This window comes from Natrix helvetica, assembly GCF_964273705.1.
Source record: "Natrix helvetica genome assembly, chromosome: 15".
Lineage (NCBI taxonomy): Eukaryota > Metazoa > Chordata > Lepidosauria > Squamata > Natricidae > Natrix > Natrix helvetica.
The window spans coordinates 1-16,735 of NC_138565.1; the positions used below are offsets into that span (position 1 = coordinate 1).

Here is a 16,735-nt window from a genome sequence, read left to right on the forward strand (position 1 = left end):
AAATGAACTTCTTCCCCTCTAGACCGCCAGGCCGCTACGTAAAGGTCCCCTCCGTAATGTCTCTTAAAGCAAAAATACGCACTCTGTAATGTGGAAAGAAATTTTTTTAAAGGGCTGCTGTCTATGAAATCGCCTTCCATAACGGCAAACTGTTTTAACGCCCGAATTGAAAAACCAGTGAGGATTTTCGGCGCGAAATTTCTTGCTTAACATTTTGTTCTTAAAAATCGTATTCTTTGCTATTTTAAAAATTAAACTTTTCACACACGGAGGAGAGGAGGAAAACTCCTCCCTCTGACATCGTAAAAATGCGTGCTTTGGAGCCGAAAGGTTTTCTGAGCCCCCCCAAAAAAATACCCTAAGTGGGATTGAACCCTCGACCTTCTGAATACAAAGCTGGTGTCTTCCCCGCCACGTCACCCTGTCGCTCCTTACCGTGACGCCGATAATGGCACTTAAAGCGACAAGGACTCTGTAATGTTGAAATTTAATTTTTTTAAAGGCTGCTGTTCCTTTACTTACATGCGCTAAGTAAACGCTCCGATTCTCCCAGCCGATAAACCTCTTCCGATTCTTTCTACCTTTTTTTCTTTCTTCTTATATTAGCAGAAAGCCTGCGGGTCTTGTAACTCTTCCTCTTTTTAAAACAAAAACCTTTGGGGGGGAGGCCCGAATTTAAAAAACCGTGACGTTTTTCGGAGGGAAATTTCTTCCTTAAAATTTCGTTGTTAAAAATGACACTCTTTGCTTTTTTACAAATAAGGCTTTTTGCACCCGGGGGAGAGGAGCAAAACTCATGACGCTATGGTCTGAAAAATGAGTCATTTGGAAGCCAAAAGTTTTGCACTCCCAAAAAATATTTCCTACGTAGTATCGAACTCGCAACCTTCGGAATGCAAAATGAGAGTCTTCACCACTAGACCGCCAGGGCGCTACTTGATGGCTTCCTCCATAATGTCTCTTAAAGGAACAATCCGCACCCTGTAACTCACTGCGCATGCTTCGCTTCCCTGCTCTGCCTGAAAAATATTTCTTTAAACGACTGCTGTCCCTTCCTTAGCCACGGCACGGCGCTGCTGTCTGTAAAATCGCCTGCCATAGACAAATTACTCTGGAAGGGTCCAAAACGATACGGCTCTTCCGTTGCTTTCTAACTTTTTTTAATTTGTTTTATTATCTGAAACACTGCGGATTTATGTGTAGCGTCTTGTATTTGTTGCTCTTTTTAAAAAATCGAGCTTTGGGCGCTTTGGGCGCCAAATTTTTTTTGCGGACCGAATTGAAAAACCCGTGAGGATTTTCGGGATTAAATTTCGTGCTTAAAATTTCGTTCTTATACATTGTATTCTTTGCTATTTTAAAAATCAAACTTTTCCCGCCCGGAGGAGAGGAGGAAAACTCCTCTCTCTGCGATCGGAAAAAAGGGTGATTTGGAGGCGAAAGGTTTTCGGAGCCCAAAAAAGGATACCCTAGGTAGGATTGAACCCGGGACCTTAGGAATACGAAGCCGGTGTCTTCCCCGCTACGCCACCTTATCTCTCCTTATCGAGAGTTCAATAATAATATCACTTAAAACAAGAACAACGACCCTGTAATGTGGAAAGGTAACATTTTTAAAAACTGCTGTTCCTTCTTTGTCTTGTCTTGGTGAAGTTCCCTTCCTACGCTTAAAAATGGTTGTTACTTCTTGCTGTTATTATAAATCAATGGTTTTGCACCCAGAGGAGGAAAAGACGACCTGGTACCCTGCTTCTGCGTGCCCTCCGACCTTCCCGGGGGCTGCACGTTGGTCCGAAACGCCCGGTCCGCTTCTTCTTCCCTTGACCCCTGTGTCAACGCTCCAATTAATGCACCGTGTAAATCAGAATTCAAAGACAGGTCGAAAGCTTTATTTGATACTTGAAATTGGTATGAGTTGTGAAAACCGGCTCTGAAAGTTCCTGCCGTTTTCAGCTAATGTCGAGTGAAACTTCCCCGCTTTTCCCCCATGGTCAGATCCAAGTGCCGGGTGTCTGCTTGGTTGCTCCGCTCCGCTTTTTTACTCCGCTTTTGACTATAAAAACGCAGCTATGTATTTCCCACCCCTCCCCGCCCGTTCTTCTGCCCTGTAGCCACCCTGAAGCCTGCTAGGTGGTCTCGGCCAGAATCGCTTCAGGGTTGACGCCGAGTGAGTCCGGTGTAGCCTGCCCACTGCCTGGCTTCCCGGCCTTCCCGGGACTCCCTGCTGGTCGGATGGATGCGTCCTACCGTACCTGAAGCTGGTGCTTCTAACCCTCGCAAGCGGGTCGGGTGGAATTTGACAGGTTCTAGCCGTGACCTACCCCTCACCTCCGCCTACATGTATTTTCTCAACTGAGTCACGCGGCACGGTGGATTGCCGTGCCTCCGCTGTTTTCCTTCCCAAGCAGCGTTCCGAAAGGTAAGTATTCTCTAAATTGTGCAAGCGGTTGTTAAACCGATCCCACCCCTGCTCGGCTATTCTTCCATGGGAAGCCCTCGGCTCCGAGAAGGTTATGCGCAAATACAATACAATCCTATACCCGTAGAAGGAGTCTCTGTCCGGCCAGGCCTCTGCGCTCTTTCCACGCCCTTTTTCTCTGTCCTGAGTGAGCAAAAGGGTCTCTTATTTCCCTTGTCCGACTACATTGCTATCCTTTGGAATAAATTTTACATGTGCAAGAAAAACGGGGGTGGGGGGGGAAGCATTTCAAATTGGACAATACGGTTTTCTGGTCAAAAATGGAATAAATCTTTCGTATGAATTCTTTTCTATTTTTCTTGGTCATCCGATCCCAGATGTCGTCTCCGCCGTCCGTTTCTCTCAGGCTTGGTCGGCGTTTGCGGATCAGCTATCCTTCCGACACGGAGCCTGCGACTCGGATTTCGAGAGTGCCGTTTCTCCTTAGGTGAGCGGGCGGAAGGTGTGGTACGTCAGGTAGACGGAAGACGTCCGGGCCGCTACCAAAGCGCTGTGCGTGCTCTTGTAAAGCCTGGATCTGTCTGACAAAGAGACAAGCGTAAAAAAAGGAGGATGAGACTCTACAAATGACAAGGATGGCATCAACAGAGGATTGAAAGGAACGAGATCTTATTTACCAAGTAAAATCAGGACTGCAGCACCCAGGGCGAAGAAATGGGTGAAATGCAACTCGACCAGGATTTGGTATGCCAAGGGGATGCTTAAGCCACCGGCTGTGGCTGGTAGCAGCCGCAAAGCCCAGATGGGCACATTGGAGCTGTATTCTAGGATAGAATCGTGGAAAATCAATACCAACCAAAAATACAGGCGTAGCAATAGCACTTAGCCTTATATGCCGCTCCACGGTGCTTAACAACACTCTCTAACCAGTTTACAGAGTGAGACTTTTGCCCCCAACGATCTGGTCCTCGTTTTACCGAGCTCGGAAGGATGGAAGGCAGAGTCAGCCTTGAGCCTGGTGAGATTCGACCTGCCAAATTGCAGGCAGATGACAGCCAGCAGAAGTAGACTGCAGTACCGCCCTCTGACCGTTTCGCCTTTAGCATTATAAAGGTAAAGATTCCCCTCACGTATATGTGCTGGCTGTTCCCACCTCTAGGGGGCGATGCTTATGTCCGTTCCAAAGCCAAAGAGCCGGCGCTGTCCGAAGACGTCTCTGTGGTCATGTGGCCGGCATGACTCAACACCAAAGGCGCATGGAACCTTCCCACCAAACGTGATTCCTATTTTTCAACTTGCATTTCTTCACGTGCTTTCGAACTGCTAGGTTGGCAGAAGCTGGGAGCAGGGACAAGTCACGGGAGCTCACTCTGTTACGTGGCACTAGGGATTTGAGCCGCCAAACGGCCAACATTTATGATCAACGAGTTCAGCATCTTTGCCGCTGAGCCGCCGGGTCCCTAGCATTATAGTTTCCTTTATTTCCCCCCACGCTCTAGTTTGAAAACAGTTTAGCTGGAGGGTGAATCATAAACCGCTTTACCTGCTCCTATCCTGTTCCGCAGAAAATTTCCATGAAATCCCCCTAAATAACCTGAAAAAGAAAGAGAAAAATAAATTGTCCATGGTCAAAACTTAAATTAAAGATCTGACTGCATCCGTATTTTTTTCCAGCGATACATCGATTCCCGCCCCCTCCCCCTTCTCCATCTAGATACTACACACATATTGTAAACTTTGACAAACGCAGTAATCGGTTCAAATTTGAATTGACATATAGCCCCGATGTTCCACTGCCGTGGATTTTGGGTGGCGCGCAACAAAAATAAAAAAAAATAGAAAATAGATAATACGTAAAACTGCACAAACGCTTCATAATAAAAATGTTTGAACCGAGGGTCCTAAAATATTAGAATACCTTAAACTCCTGCCCGGGAACAAAGCTGGATGCATAAATTATGAAATTCAGGTATTATGACTATCAAAAAAGGGGAAGAGGAAGATATCCCCGAAGGAAACAACGGGAGTTCCATTATATAAAACCCTTAATAAGGGCAGGAATGTCATGGCCTCGGGGCTCAAGTTTTGACTGCCGTATTTTTCGGAGTATAAGATGCACCTTTCTCCCTCAAAAAAGAGGCTGAAAATCTGACAGGGGACAGTACGCAAGATGTGAAGGAGGGACGGGCCGTGGCTCTGCCAGAAGACAGCGGGGAGGAAGCGATATTGAAAAGACTCGGGTCACAAAAATAAGTATATTTCAAACATTATTGCAATTGTTGATATAATTTAATTGTTGGAAGTGACATGAGATGATTGAATATATGGTTGATGCAATGTAAAACAAAATGCTGCCAATGTTGATCTCTTACTTTTTGGTTTTTTCTTCTGTAAAAGTTGAGAGATTTGGGGGGATTTCTACCTTTCGCACGATGTAACTGTCAAAAATTTTTGTATACCTATTTACCCCTTCCCGTAAATGTTTGTAAGAACTAATAAAATTCTTTAAAAAAAAAAAAAAGAGGCTGAAAATACGGGTGTGTCTTATACACACCGAATACAGCGTTTTTGGCCTCCTGAAACCCAGCCCCCTTCGCCAAAATGGCCGGGCGTAGGTTGTAGGTGGCCTAATATTACTCCAATTCCCGACAGTAGAGAGTAGGGAGAAGTGCCTTTGTTTGTTATTGCGGGATGAATTATTTGAAAATTCCCATACCTCCGAGAGCGAAAAGCATGTGGCTGAATGGCGGTCCGCTATCATCTATGAAAAATATCCGCTTCGTGTACAAGGAGAGGAACTGGCCGTAGTAAACTTCATCGAAACTGGAATAATGCAATAAAATAAAATTTTTTAAAAGAGATATATATTTCTCATCAAACCCTTCAAACAATTGGATGTGTCACCCCAACAGATAAAACTCACCGGATTTCAATTCCAAAACAAGAAGCGTTGTAGTTACAGAGAGTTATTGACGTACGACCACAATTGAGTATGTTGCCAAGTGAGAAATTTGCTAAGTGAGCTTTGCCCCCTTTTACGACTCTTCTTGCCACGGCCGTTAAGTGAATCGCTGCAGTTTTTAAATTGGGAACTCGGGTTGTTAACTGAATCTGGTTTTCCCAATGGACTTTGCTTGTCGTAATGTCATAAAAGGGGAATATGTGATCACGGGAGCCACTGCGACCGTCATAAATTTGAGTCAGCGCCCAATCCTCTGGATTTTGATCACGACCGGGTCGGAGTGCTGCAACGGTCATTTACTGTGAAAAATGGTGATAATTGAATTACTGCTGTTGTTACATTAGTAACGTGGTTTATTAAGTGATTTTCATTTAACCTCTGAGATTCACTTACCATCTGTGCCAAGCGAGGTCACAAAAGGAGGCAAAACTGACTTTTAGCAACTGGCACCTAAAGTTTTGGGCTGAATTAGGGCTGTAAGTAGCAAACTATCTTTTGTAACAGAAGAACGATGTAGCACGAAGCCAAATTTAGTGGTTTACTTCTATTCGTCCGTTCAGCCACGATTCCGTCTGAGCTCCATTGTCCGCCGTGACAACTCGATTAATGTTAATCTCAATTTATTTTCAAGGGCTTTTTCACATGCCAAAAGGTGGAGTGAATAATAAATACTTTTATGTGTTTAGATTAAAAGCTTTTAAAAACGCAACGGTGAGGTTTTCCGCAGACGGTCTTTATAAACAGACGGAAAGAAAAGTTTTGTTTTAATTCCCGGAAAAGCCATTGTTGATACCGACATTTTTAGTCTACTAAATGTATGGCATCCACATATATTGGAACATGGTTTGTTTTTTACTCCAGACTTTTTTTTTTCTTACATAAAATTATAGGCATACCTTCACATAGTTATTCTTCTTTTTTACATTCATCGTTCTTATGCATTTGACGTTCTGTTTACAGGATTAAAACATACTGTTTGGGTTGCTTTGTTTACCATCCCTCGCCTGTTTTAAAACCACCTTATTTTTGCCTTTCTTTTCTCCCTCTCTTCCTTCTCTACTTCCTCCCTTCCTCCTCTCCTTTACATTCCTTCTTCTCTTACCACTCCCCTGCTTCTCCCTTCCTACCCTTTCTCCTTCTCTCTCTCTTACTTCCATCTTGCTCTCACCTCTATCTTCCTTCCTTTCCTCCTCTCCTCTCCTCCTCTCTTCCTTTCTTTTTCGGTTGTTGTAGGTATCTCTTCCAGCTGTTAATTGTTATTTTCTTGGGGTGGCATTTCTGCAAAGACAAAAATAACTTGGTATCGTTCATGGTGCCCTTTCCTTCTCAAATCTATCCTGATAATGCCCCGCCCCCCGCTTTGTATCTTACTTTTGAATGTATACTTATATGCTATTATTTTCTTTTCTACTCCCCCCCCCTCTTCTGCCCCTTTTCTACTTAATGCCGTATCGTCTAGGTTCCAGGAATATGTTTACTTACAATACAGCTCTTCCAACTCTGTTATTCTATCTCTTCTGTTCTATCTAGCTGACTGAACGACCAACCACAATATGAAGCATCAGCGTTCGCAAAATACCCATCAATCCTTATATCGTGCGACAATGCCTGTTAAAACACCACAAACCAGCATTGGAGCGTGCAAAGTAGCAAACTCTCTCCAGCAATTAATTCTCTCTGCGTCCATCTTTTGCACCAACCCGTTCTTCTTTTACGCTCCGGCTGGCTATGCACGCCTGGTAAAAATATTTGTGTATAAATCTTATCGATATTAATACCCGGGGGTTTGCTTTCACTGTCTGCCCGATTATTTCCAGAAACTTACCCGATCCCTTCTGCTTCTGGCTCGCCTGCTTGGTTCAACTGCCTTAATTTCTCACCGTCCTTCTCCCCCTTTTCAAGGAATGCGCTCGCTTTCGTGCCTGTGTCCAGGCGGCGGAGATGGGACATACCAATGATATGGGGGGGGGGTGAAAAAGGAGGCGAACATGTAGTCCGCTTTACTCCTCTACCGTGCAGAAGGCAGGAAGACAGGACCGGAGGTGACATCACGGACCCGGACAGTTGCCATAGGAACAAGAAACCATAGAGCAGCCCATGGGCTCTCGCTCACCCCACCCCGTCTAACCATTTGCAACCGGGTCGGATACCAGATAAACTACAGGCCCCAGAATTCCTGGTTTTACACATCTGCCTCTGCAAATCTATTTCCATTACCCAATTACTGCCGTTATTTACAGCGGAGCAAATGATTCTCTCAATAATGTCGCTTAAAAAAACTATCGCGACCCTGTAATGTGGAAAATAAAATGTTTAAGTCCGGACACGGACAGTTGCCATAGGAACAAGAAACCATAGAGCAGCCCATGGGCTCTCGCTCACCCTACCCCGTCTAACAATCTGCAACCGGGTCGGTTTCCAGGGAAACTACAGGCCCCAGAATTCCTAGTTTTACACATCTCCCACTGCAAATCTATTTCCATTACCCAATTTCTGCCGTTTTTTACAGCGGAGCAAATGATTCTCTCAATAATGTCGCTTAAAGAAACTATCGCGACCCTGTAATGTGGAAAATAAATTTTTAAGGGCTGCTGTTCCTTCATTCGCCACGGCACGGCGCTGTGCTCTTTGAACTCAGTGCGCATGCTTCGCTTCCCTGCTCTGCCTGAAAATATTTTTTTTAAAGGGTGCTGTTCATTCATTCGCCACGGGACGGCGCTGTGCTCTATAAAGTGAGTGCGCATGCTTCGCTTCCCTGCTCTGGCTGAAAAATATTTTTTTAAAGGGTGCTGTTCATTCATTCGCCACGGGACGGCGCTGTGCTCTAGAAACTCAGTGCGCATGCTTCGCTTCCCTGCTCTGCCTGAAAATATTTTTTTTAAAGGGTGCTGTTCATTCATTCGCCACGGGACGGCGCTGTGCTCTATAAAGTGAGTGCGCATGCTTCCCTTCCCTGCTCTGGCTGAAAAATATTTTTTTTAAAGGCTGCTGTTCATTCATTCGCCACGGGACGGCGCTGTGCTCTAGAAACTCAGTGCGCATGCTTCCCTTCCCTGCTCTGGCTGAAAAATATTTTTTTTAAAGGGTGCTGTTCATTCATTCGCCACGGGACGGCGCTGTGCTCTATAAAGTGAGCGCGCATGCTTCGCTTCCCTGCTCTGGCTGAAAAATATTTTTTTTAAAGGCTGCTGTTCATTCATTCGCCACGGGACGGCGCTGTGCTCTATAAAGTGAGTGCGCATGCTTCCCTTCCCTGCTCTGGCTGAAAAATATTTTTTTTAAAGGGTGCTGTTCATTCATTCGCCACGGGACGGCGCTGTGCTCTATAAAGTGAGTGCGCATGCTTCGCTTCCCTGCTCTGGCTGAAAAATATTTTTTTTAAAGGGTGCTGTTCATTCATTCGCCACGGCACGGCGCTGTGCTCTAGAAACTCAGTGCGCATGCTTCGCTTCCCTGCTCTGGCTGAAAAATATTTTTTTTAAAGGCTGCTGTTCATTCATTCGCCACGGGACGGCGCTGTGCTCTCTAAAGTGAGCGCGCATGCTTCGCTTCCCTGCTCTGGCTGAAAAATATTTTTTTTAAAGGCTGCTGTTCATTCATTCGCCACGGGACGGCGCTGTGCTCTATAAAGTGAGTGCGCATGCTTCCCTTCCCTGCTCTGGCTGAAAAATATTTTTTTTAAAGGGTGCTGTTCATTCATTCGCCACGGGACGGCGCTGTGCTCTAGAAACTCAGTGCGCATGCTTCGCTTCCCTGCTCTGGCTGAAAAATTTTTTTTTTAAAGGCTGCTGTTCATTCATTCGCCACGGGACGGCGCTGTGCTCTATAAAGTGAGTGCGCATGCTTCGCTTCCCTGCTCTGGCTGAAAAATATTTTTTTTAAAGGCTGCTGTTCATTCATTCGCCACGGGACGGCGCTGTGCTCTATAAAGTGAGTGCGCATGCTTCCCTTCCCTGCTCTGGCTGAAAAATATTTTTTTTAAAGGGTGCTGTTCATTCATTCGCCACGGGACGGCGCTGTGCTCTATAAAGTGAGTGCGCATGCTTCGCTTCCCTGCTCTGGCTGAAAAATATTTTTTTTAAAGGGTGCTGTTCATTCATTCGCCACGGCACGGCGCTGTGCTCTAGAAACTCAGTGCGCATGCTTCGCTTCCCTGCTCTGGCTGAAAAATATTTTTTTTAAAGGCTGCTGTTCATTCATTCGCCACGGGACGGCGCTGTGCTCTCTAAAGTGAGCGCGCATGCTTCGCTTCCCTGCTCTGGCTGAAAAATATTTTTTTTAAAGGGTGCTGTTCATTCATTCGCCACGGGACGGCGCTGTGCTCTATAAAGTGAGTGCGCATGCTTCCCTTCCCTGCTCTGGCTGAAAAATATTTTTTTTTAAGGGTGCTGTTCATTCATTCGCCACGGGACGGCGCTGTGCTCTATAAAGTGAGCGCGCATGCTTCGCTTCCCTGCTCTGGCTGAAAAATATTTTTTTTAAAGGCTGCTGTTCATTCATTCGCCACGGGACGGCGCTGTGCTCTATAAAGTGAGCGCGCATGCTTCGCTTCCCTGCTCTGGCTGAAAAATATTTTTTTTAAAGGCTGCTGTTCATTCATTCGCCACGGGACGGCGCTGTGCTCTATAAAGTGAGTGCGCATGCTTCCCTTCCCTGCTCTGGCTGAAAAATATTTTTTTTAAACGGCTGCTGTTCCATAGCAAACTCTCTCCAGCAATTAATTCTCTCTGCGTCCATCTTTTGCACCAACCCGTTCTTCTTTTACACTCCGGCTGGCTATGCACGCCTGGTAAAAATATTTGTGTATAAATCTTATCGATATTAATACCCGGGGGTTTGCTTTCACTGTCTGCCCGATTATTTCGAGAAACTTACCCGATCCCTTCTGCTTCTGGCTCGCCTGCTTGGTTCAACCGCCTTAATTTCTCACCGCCCTTCTCCCCCTTTTCCAGGAATGCGCTCGCTTTCGTGCCTGTGTTCAGGCGGCGGAGATGGGACATACCAATGATAAAGGGGGGTGATAAAGGACGCGAACATGTAGTCCGCTCTACTCCTCTACCGTGCAGAAGGCAGGAAGACAGGACCGGAGGTGACATCACGGACCCGGACGGTTGCCATAGGAACAAGAAACCATAGAGCAGCCCATGGGCTCTCGCTCACCCCACCCCGTCTAACCATTTGCAACCGGGTCGGTTTCCAGGGAAACTACAGGCCCCAGAATTCCTGGTTTTACACATCTCCCACTGCAAATCTATTTCCATTACCCAATTTCTGCCGTTATTTAAAGCGGAGCAAATGACCGCCTAATAAAGTGGGCCTCCTTAAATTTATTTTAAAATTATTTTTCTATTCTGGAAGTATCACATTCGCCATAGTGAAATCTGGCTTTGCACTATGCTGATTGCATTCCTTGCAATGATGTATGGCAACGGGATAAACAGAATGCAAATTGTTGAATTTAAGAGGGGCAGTTGAATAGATGTCCCAAAGGTGCTTTTTCAGGAGGCAACTGGACTTTGTTTTTCTTTGGAAGACGTTTCACTTCTCATTTGAGAAGCTTCATTCAGTTCTGACTGGATGGTGGGGAATGGAAGGATCTATATTACTTGCAGACAGCTTGGTCATTGGCATCCTTTTTAGAGGGTAGTTGAAGCCCTTGGAGTTTTGTCTGTGTCCTCAGGGTCACCTGAGTGATGCTCCTGTTTCCTGTAGTCTGCAATTTTTCCCCTCTGGAAATCCATTCCTGCTCCCACACCATTCAAAAGTGTTTGTCCCAAAATATATAGCTAAAAGTCTGTAGAGATTCTCAGTCATTCAGGTCATGGTTGTCCCAAAAGTGCTTTTTCAGGAGACAAAAACAATAAAAGTCCACTTTCTTGGATTACTGAGAATCTCTACAGACTTTTAGCTACACAACACGATCTTATGTGTGTGTTTTTTCCGCAACAAAAATGGCGTTTTGCACCTACATCTCTTCAAACTGCATTCTTCACTCCCGCCTCTGCAAAACTGGACAATCAAGCACGACACGAAATGGTCTCTCTTTTCTTTATTTCTTTATTTTTTTTTAAATTTAAATAAGGATAATCTTTCGTATGGAAAGAGCTAATACAATCACATATTTGAAAGGAGAAACAATACAAACGGGGCAAAAAAATAAACCAAAAAAAAAAAAACCCAAAAAAGAAAAACAACCCCATAAAAGGGCAAACGAGAACTGTCTTTTTAACAGGTTCGGCAGTTCTCCGAAATATTTTAAAATGTTTTTGTGTGTCTACAATTGTATTTCACCGTTTGCCCTTTGAAAAATACCTGCTCTACATGAGAAGACAAAACACAGAAGCACACCCCCCCAACAAAACAAAAGAACAAAAAAAAAAGTTTTACTGTACAGGTTTGCAAGATTAAAACATGAACAGGTACGATACCATCTTTAAAATAAAATTTAAAAAGATGTGATTTATACAGGACGAGAGAAGAAAATTTTGCTATGAACACCATCTTATTCAGCTTCTTTTGATCATCCTTGACGGACTTTAAGCAGTTCAGCCTTGTGTCGATGACCAAGTGTTGTATTAGCGCTTACGAAAACCCACAATTTTCAGTCCAACATTTCTGCCGAAAAATGCTCATAAAAAGCCACAGGACAAATTAAAGCCAAGCGCTTTGAATCAGCTAGCGATTGGAGGAAGGCTAATTAAAATTAAATCTGCCTGCCATATTTTGATTGTGACATGGAAAGAGTATTTCTGCATCACACTGAAGGCTAAAGGACACAAAGGAAGGGGGGAGGGGGAGGAATTAAAATAGCATGCAAAGATCTTGTGGCTAACAATAAACTTTTAAGCTGATGGGTCTTTTCCATCTAAAATTCTCTGAAAAAAATAAGAGGAGCCAGGAATATGGAGGGACTTTTTGCAGAAGGCAAGGAAAAAGCCCTATGTTAACTATGACCTATAAATATGTCTCAGTTTATTTTTAAAACTTTACTCTCCCCCTTTTTCTCTCTTTCACACTTCAGTTTAAAGAACAATTTTCAGAGTTTTTACAGGGGGAAGAAAAATAATTAAGCCAGCCTCGAAATGCAAGAGAGGAAGTGGTGAGATGCAGAATTAAAATTCTATTTACAGACATATGTAGACAGACATATGTAGCAGAACGAAAACACAACTTCAGCTGAAAACTGGTGCTTTAAAAAAAATTATGATCAAAAGAAGCGATTATTAGTTTGTTTCTGGTTTATAAACGGACTGTTCTTTCGTTCTGATTTCCCCCTCCCCCCCCCCCGAATATCATTTTGCAGAGCTGAAATTTGACAGGAGCAATCTTGGGATGCGATCCAATCTCAATATCCAACCTTTGGTGTTTATGCAGGAGAAAATTGCTTGTGCAAAATTGTTTCCCTCTTTTTCTTACCGGCATGTCGGTTGGACGCCAAAATCACAGTGGCTGCATCCTGAAATAAGGTAGGGAAAACATTTTGCTTGCCGCTTAGGGTTCACACGTGTTCCTTCCCCAAAACGCACCCAAAATTGTTGTTGAATTTGTGAAGGAAACAGTGATGGGTTTACTTTTCTTTCAAGAACGTCACAATATTGTGAGCCAACGAGTCTGGGGTTCCAGCAGACAAAAATAAAGCAAGAAGATTGAGCCAAAATTTAAACGCCTACAATTAAAAAGCTTTAGAATCGAAAGTGACTTTTGATAAAATAGAAAAAAATCTACACACTCTTTTTCAGCCTGACCTGCGTAGAATAAATCCAGACATTATATAAATAGATCAGAAAAGTATTTAATTCTTGTCACCTACATCAAATACGTATAAATAAATTCTAGTGTTTTAAATTTTTGCTGGAGTGGAAGAAAACAGCTGAAAGGCAGATAGAAGGAATCTCTTGATAATGTCTATGCTAAGAGTTTATGATGCTCTTTTACATCTAACAATCAATCTAGCTGCCTCGCAACTTGAAAGACCAACAGCCAAAAAATTTGGCCAGACAAAATATATATATATAAAAATAACAACTCACCCGGGGCACAAAGCAGTTACACCATTAAAAGAACAGGATTGCAATTTGCTAAATCTTTGCATAGAGGGAGGGAAAAATTAAAAGGAAAAGCAAAGCAATTATGCCACAATCGCAATTTGTTTAATTTTTGCACGGAGCTTGGCCGGGACAAATCCAAATGTTTTTCGAGGCGTTTTGTGTGAGAAATTCTGCACCTTTCAATATTTTTCAAGCAGAAGCATAGAAGGAAGCAAAAAAGAAAAAGGAAAAAGAAAGAGAGGGTTGGGAATTACAGGGAGTAAAACCAGGGTTCAAAATGCACGGAAATTTTGGCAGACTTCCAAAGGCAAATATCGAAAAATTACTAAACTCCAAATGACTACAAGCAGTAGAGTTCTGTCCCACCCCAAATTTCAATCACATTTTTTTAATTTAAAAAATGTCCCCTCTCCCCAGCAATGCTCTTTATTTTATTGAAGGTAAAGGTTCCCCTCGCTCATAAGTGCTAGTTGTTACCGACTCTAGGGGGCGCTGCTCATCTCTGTTTCAAAGCTGAAAAGCCAGAGCTGTCTGAAGACATCTGAGTGGTCATGTGGCTGGCATGACTAGGCGCCGAAGGTGCACGGTACGCTCTTACCTTCCCACCAAAGGTGGTTCTTTTTTTTTTCTACTTGCGTTTTTTACGTGCTTTCGAAATGCTAGTTGGCAGAAGCTGGGACAAGTTCACGAGAGCTCACTCTGTTACGTGGCGCTAGGGATTTGAACCGCCGACATTTCGGCTTGACAAGCTCAGTGTCTCAGCCACTGAGACACCGTGTCCCTCTATTTTATTGAAAAGCCCGATTTTTAAACCCCTGGAGATGGTTGGGAAGGGATCTCAAACGCACACTGACAATGCCAACTTTACTGAAAAAGCTCTCGCCGAATTACAAATACTAAAAAGGCCATTTTGACGGCTACCGGAATTCGAAATTCAAAAACACCTCTTTTGGACAGCAAGCCAGTCCAAACCTGTCTGCTTCTGAATTTTTGCCTTGTGTTCTTTTCTTTTCTTCCAGAATGTGGTGTTTGGAATTGCCAAAACATCTTAGCTAAAGCAGCAGGCTACATTTTTTTTTTTAAAAAAAAAAGGAAGAATTGCTCGGACTCCCAGCCACTTGCGATGGTTGTGGCCAAACCTGTCTAGCCAGGACAACATTTGGAAGATTACCGATGACTTCCTGCATTTTTTCTACCTCTTAAAAACAAACAAACACCCATATGCAAAACTCCCCTACTCATCTATGTTTCAAACAACGATCATGCAACAAGGTGTTTTGTAATTTTTCAATATTGGGTTTGGAAGGGGAGAGAAGAAAAATTGTCAAAAATAAAAATAAAAACCCTGCATGTTATAGTTGTTTATTTTTTTAAATTTTTTTAAATGATCTTTGCAGGGGTTTTTTTTTAAAAAAGCCTCTATTTTTACCTGTCCTGGTTTGTTTACCAATAGATACTTTTTGCTCTTTTTCTGCAGACGCGGACTGCTGGATGTGAGATAGGATGGAAGGGGTGAAAGAGAGCTTAGAAAGAAAAAAAAAAAGAATTAGCTAAAGCAAAGGAAGGAACACAGAGTAAGGATGAACAGAGGAGGGTACAGGGGAGAGCGAAAGGAAAACCACTATCAAGTAAGAGTATGCCTGGAAGTCAAATGTTTTTCAACCTCAGCAACGTTAAAATGTGTGGATTTCAACTCCCAGAATTTAAGCTGGAAAATGGAAGAGAAGTACTCTGGGAGTTGAAGTCCACACATCTCTTCCAGATTGAAAAATGACTTCTCCAGAAAAGCAGCTGATTTAGTTGAACACTGGAGAAGCTTACGTTCCCATGCTCCTTGTCTAAAAAATGTCACGAAAATAAATTGCATACAAAATAGCCGTGAACACATGGTTTGGGGAGGGTGGGGAAAATTAGGGAAGATCTCAAAATGACTTCCACATGTTGGAGATTTGGGAACAGGGCAATAGGGAAATAGCATTTTCTGTCTTGGTTGATTTATAAAGCTTTAGTGCAAAAGGAGGAGGAGGAGGGAGAATGTATGGTTGAAAAGGACCTTCAGGTACAGAGCGGAGGTCCAAGCTGGATGGAATGCCATGGTAGATCACCAACTTGCATGGAGGAATTACCTAGCAGAGGAGGAAGTCCATCTAAACACATGATTGGGGATTTGGCAAATGTTTCCTTTCCAGGTGAGTCAATCAGAAGGAGGAAGAAGTTGCTTCCGATTGACTCGGGGGTGGGGGGTGGGGGGGGTGGAATCTAAGGGAACATGGAGAAGTTCAGCTACAAAGTGAAGGATACAGAAGGTCCTGGGGGGCTTGGAGATAAAAACCCTGAAGGGCTTAGAGGATCGAGGAGGAAGTTAGGGAAGGAGAGGGAAAAGGAAGGACAGCAGAGGAGGAGGAGGAGGAGGAGGAGGAGGAAAGGGGAGGAAGGAAGGAGGAAATGAAGAGAATGGAGGAAGGAAAAGAAAGGAAAAAGGAAAGGAAAAAGGAAGAAAACACAGGAGGCGAACAAGAGATAATTTAGGATTTCCACTATGCTACGGGAAAAGCTTAACTCCTTAATGCTTTCTGCTACCTTCAGGTGGAGAAAACAAAAACAAAGAATGGCTGGAGCCACTCCAGAACCCACACATTCAAAAGGAGACTTTGGATGCTGCTGAATTTTGATGGAGCCGTCGTCGTTGTTTTTAAAAAAACAAGCAGACCAAGGACGAAAAGGAAAGGACAGAAAGAAAGAAAAAGAACCCATGGCGCTGCAAGAAAACATCTCGGCTTAAAGCATCTGGGAGCATCGAACCCCCCCCTCCCCGCAGGGAGGCTGCCTAAGGGAAGGAAGTGGGTTGTGAAGCCTCTCTCTCCCTCCATCTCTTCTCTCTCTCTCTCTCTCTCTCTCTCTCGTTCTCTTGAGCAGGAGGACTTGCGGGCAATCTTCGGGGAAGGTGGGGGGGGGCAGAGTTTAGGCCTTGCTCTCCTCCACTTTGACAGCTTGAGGCTTGATGGCGCCTGTACGGACTGGCTTCATCTGACCAGCGGAAGGAGCATCCTGAAGTTTCACGGCTCCCAGTCCTTTGTTCTCATCCACTCGCTGTTTTGCCTGTCAGTCAAAGGAGGAGGAGGAAGGGAGAATAAGAAGGGGAAGGAAAGAAGGAAGAGTAGGGAAGGGAAGGGGAGAGGGAAAGGGGAAAGGAGAGAGAAGAGATGGAAAGGGAAGGGAAGAGAGGAAGGAGACGAGAAGAGAAAGGGAAGGAAAAAGGAACAGGTAAGTAAAGAAAGGAGAACAAAGAGAAGAGAAAGGGAATGA

General features: G+C 44.0%; 2 protein-coding genes across 16 annotated transcripts in view; both read right to left on the minus strand.

The window, feature by feature from the left end:
- Window positions 1-1,867: 1,867 nt before the first annotated feature.
- POMT1 (protein O-mannosyltransferase 1) lies at window positions 1,868-10,712 on the minus strand. 10 transcript variants are annotated; one of them, XM_081967386.1, is made up of 8 exons: window positions 7,207-7,400; window positions 6,864-6,989; window positions 6,550-6,659; window positions 5,343-5,680; window positions 5,136-5,242; window positions 3,963-4,013; window positions 3,097-3,243; window positions 1,868-3,000 (listed from the first exon to the last, which is right to left on the minus strand). In XM_081967386.1, the coding sequence occupies exons 4-8, from the start codon at window positions 5,675-5,677 to the stop codon at window positions 2,903-2,905; spliced, it is 738 nt and encodes a 245-aa protein (XP_081823512.1). In that variant the 5' UTR covers window positions 5,678-5,680; window positions 6,550-6,659; window positions 6,864-6,989; window positions 7,207-7,400; the 3' UTR covers window positions 1,868-2,902. The 10 variants fall into 10 exon arrangements, with proteins under 10 accessions (XP_081823512.1, XP_081823514.1, XP_081823511.1 ...); XM_081967388.1 differs by lacking the exons at window positions 6,864-6,989; window positions 7,207-7,400 and adding an exon at window positions 10,257-10,712; XM_081967385.1 differs by lacking the exon at window positions 6,864-6,989.
- Window positions 10,713-11,420: 708 nt separating this feature from the next.
- PRRC2B (proline rich coiled-coil 2B) overlaps window positions 11,421-16,735 on the minus strand; it is a 42,138-nt gene continuing 36,823 nt past the window's right edge. For 5 of the 6 annotated variants that reach the window (XM_081967181.1, XM_081967179.1, XM_081967178.1 and 2 more), the window contains exon 32: window positions 11,421-16,528. In XM_081967181.1, coding sequence (XP_081823307.1) covers window positions 16,391-16,528 — 138 coding nt within the window. In that variant the 3' untranslated portion in view covers window positions 11,421-16,390. The remainder of the gene's footprint in view (window positions 16,529-16,735) is intronic. The other variant, XM_081967183.1, reaches the window with a different exon arrangement.

Bases quoted from the DNA above. Each gene is read 5' to 3' on its own strand.
- POMT1 (XM_081967389.1), bottom strand. From the start codon at position 5,677: ATGACCGTTGCAGCACTCCGACCCGGTCGTGATCAAAATCCAGAGGAT. The intron at 4,014-5,135 runs GTATGGGAATTT...TTTCTTTTTCAG, and splicing joins CATGCTTTTCGCTCTCGGAG to GTTATTTAGGGGGATTTCAT. The intron at 3,001-3,096 runs GTAAATAAGATC...TCTCTTTGTCAG, and splicing joins TGCAGTCCTGATTTTACTTG to ACAGATCCAGGCTTTACAAG.